This window comes from Entamoeba nuttalli (assembly GCF_000257125.1).
Source record: "Entamoeba nuttalli P19 unplaced genomic scaffold asmbl_8406, whole genome shotgun sequence".
Classification (NCBI taxonomy): domain Eukaryota; phylum Evosea; order Mastigamoebida; family Endamoebidae; genus Entamoeba; species Entamoeba nuttalli.
This window is the reverse complement of record NW_008579121.1, coordinates 1-2523: the sequence shown is the minus strand read 5'-3', so window position 1 is coordinate 2523 and position 2523 is coordinate 1. Positions and strand designations below refer to the sequence as shown.

General features: G+C 24.1%; 2 protein-coding genes across 2 annotated transcripts; both read right to left on the bottom strand.

Moving 5' to 3' along the window:
- Positions 1-40: 40 nt before the first annotated feature.
- ENU1_185230 (hypothetical protein) lies at positions 41-1710 on the bottom strand (the record flags this gene model as incomplete). Its single annotated transcript, XM_008861624.1, has 2 exons — positions 41-69; positions 153-1710. The coding sequence occupies 2 exons, from the start codon at positions 1708-1710 to the stop codon at positions 41-43; spliced, it is 1587 nt and encodes a 528-aa protein (XP_008859846.1).
- Positions 1711-1777: 67 nt separating this feature from the next.
- Positions 1778-2113, bottom strand: ENU1_185220 (hypothetical protein; the record flags this gene model as incomplete). The annotated part of the gene is made up of 1 exon (XM_008861623.1): positions 1778-2113. One exon carries the CDS (start codon positions 2111-2113, stop codon positions 1778-1780), a length of 336 nt encoding a protein of 111 aa, XP_008859845.1.
- Between the last annotated feature and the right edge of the window lie 410 nt (positions 2114-2523).

Below are 2523 nucleotides of genomic sequence, written 5' to 3'. Positions count from 1 at the left end.
TAAATCATCATCATTTCTCATAAATGCAACATTTAATAATTCAGTTAATTTCATTAAGAATACAATAGACTGATGGATACAAACACATTTCCAAACATAGTCAGTTGGTGGTTCAGAAGCTAAGACATTAATAAAATAAAAACCTTTAGTACTATCTATCCAAGTTTTAAAGACTTGATTAGATTTTTCAAAGATCATATCAGTTACAGTTGAATCATTTGTTGAAAATCCATCTAAAAATGACTCAGTAAAAGCAGCGACATTATCTAAGCAACCAATAATCATATAATTTTCTCCTTGATAACGAAGTATTTTGTCTTGTACTTTTAAAGTTCTACAAGAGATATCACTTGGATTTATAATTTGAGATAGTTTAGTAATAAGATCAATAACATTAGTTGAATCATTTAAAGCAACAAACGTTTCAATTTTAATAATTTTAAGCATTTCATCAAATCCACAAATATATAAAGTACTAAAATACATTTGAAAGAAGGTGGATCTTATTTTATGTAATTTTTCAAATGTTCCATTTGAAATTGTTTGTAACAGATCAATAGTTTTAATATATCGTTCTTCAAATTCTTTATATTCTTCTCTTTTAATATTTCTTAAATTTGCATATGATAATAATAACATTGAATATTCCATTATTGTTTCTTCAATTCTTTCATTTATTTTTAACATTAATTCATCACTTTCAATTACCTTTTCTTCTTTTTTAACTTCTTTATAAACATCAAATACAAGAAATGCTCGTAATTCCATTTCTCCAAATTTATTTAAAATATTAAAGAAATAATTACTAAATTCTTTTACATTTAATTTCATTATAAAGTTTTTTAAATTATAATTTCTTTCTAATGGTAATTCAATATCATTTTGTTTAGTCATAGCTAATGTTAAATATTCTTCTTTCTTTAAAAACTCTAATGGTAAACATGCATAACAAATGTCTTGTCTTATATTTTCAATACTTTTTAAATACTTCTCAATAAATCCTTCCATTTTAGTACTTCCAACAATTGTTTTAAACAATCCAATTAACTGTGGCATTAAGTCTTTAAATTCTTCTTTAATTGTTTTTCTTTTTAAATCATATGTAACTTCATCTACTAATTGAATTCTATTAAATAATTCAAATACAAATTTTTCTGGATTTTTTAAAAACTTCTCTAGTTGAGACCTTGTTTGTTTAAGATAAAAATCACATTTACTAATACATCTAATTCCTGCTAATTTACAGTCAATAACATCTAATGCCATTTCAATTTTTTGAATTGCTTTTTTGTATTCTTTTTCTTCAACTAAATCTTGTACTTCATTTACAGCTGAAATAACTTCATTTATTGAATGCATTTTATCAATAACAATTCTTATATTTTGATATTTTTGATATTCCTTCATATTTCCTAACATTAACCATCTTACATTCTTTTGTGTTTGTTTTAATCTTTCAGATAATGCACACATATCTTCTTTAATTTTATCAAATGATTCTTCTAAATCACTTACACTAGCAAGTGATTCTAATAACGTAAATTTTTGTTGGTCTATTTCTTTCATAATCATTGTATCGACAATTTCTCGATAATTTGTTGCCCTTTCTTTTGCATAAGCAAAGTCTAGTTGAGATTGAGTTGTTGGTGAAAAGTCATTTTTCTTTTTACAGAACTTTAAAATTATGTCAAATGTTTGTTTACTTGACATATCCAATGGATGTTCAACTAGTGTCTTTGATAATTATTAATACCATTCCTTTTTAAATCAAATATATTTAAAAAGAAAGTAAAATAAAACAAACATCCCCAAATTCGTATTTCATAATTTCTTCAAATACATCTGTTTTGTCTTTGGTGACTTCATTTGTAAATGTATCTTCAAATTGTTGAAATATTGATATGTTTTTCTTTGATAATTTTGTTGTATATAACTGAGGAATACTTTTCTCTTCTGATGAATAATCACTAACTCCACCACTTATTTTTGGCTCATTTAGGGGAATGTCTAACGATAAACTTTTTTTCTTTTTTTCTTTCATTTGTTCAGCAAATGGGTATAATTGAACTGCAAAATGGTAACGAGTTTCCTTGATTGGCTCTCTTTCTTCCATTTTTGCTTTATTTTTAAGTTTTTAAGTTTTTAGTTTTTCAATTTATTTAGTACTAGTTTTATTAATTAATTATACTAGTTATCATGGATCAACACTAATATACTTGTTTCTTGCTTATTCATTTAATTCATATTGACTTTGCAAAGTAATGTTTGAGTTTTATTTTATAAGAAGTATACCATCTGCGCTTTAAGTAGTTTTCTTCAATTTATTACAATAGATATTAACTTGTTATCTAAAACATAAAAAATATCTTTTTATATTTGTGTTATTTGTTTTAGATATTGTGTTATATTAGTTCAGTTTTTTAGATAGAAATTAGTTAATTAAGTATTAATAGAACTAGTTCTATTGTTCATTCATTGAATGAGACTAATCCAAATGAGTCTTCTTCTTCAAGCAGCTCTACG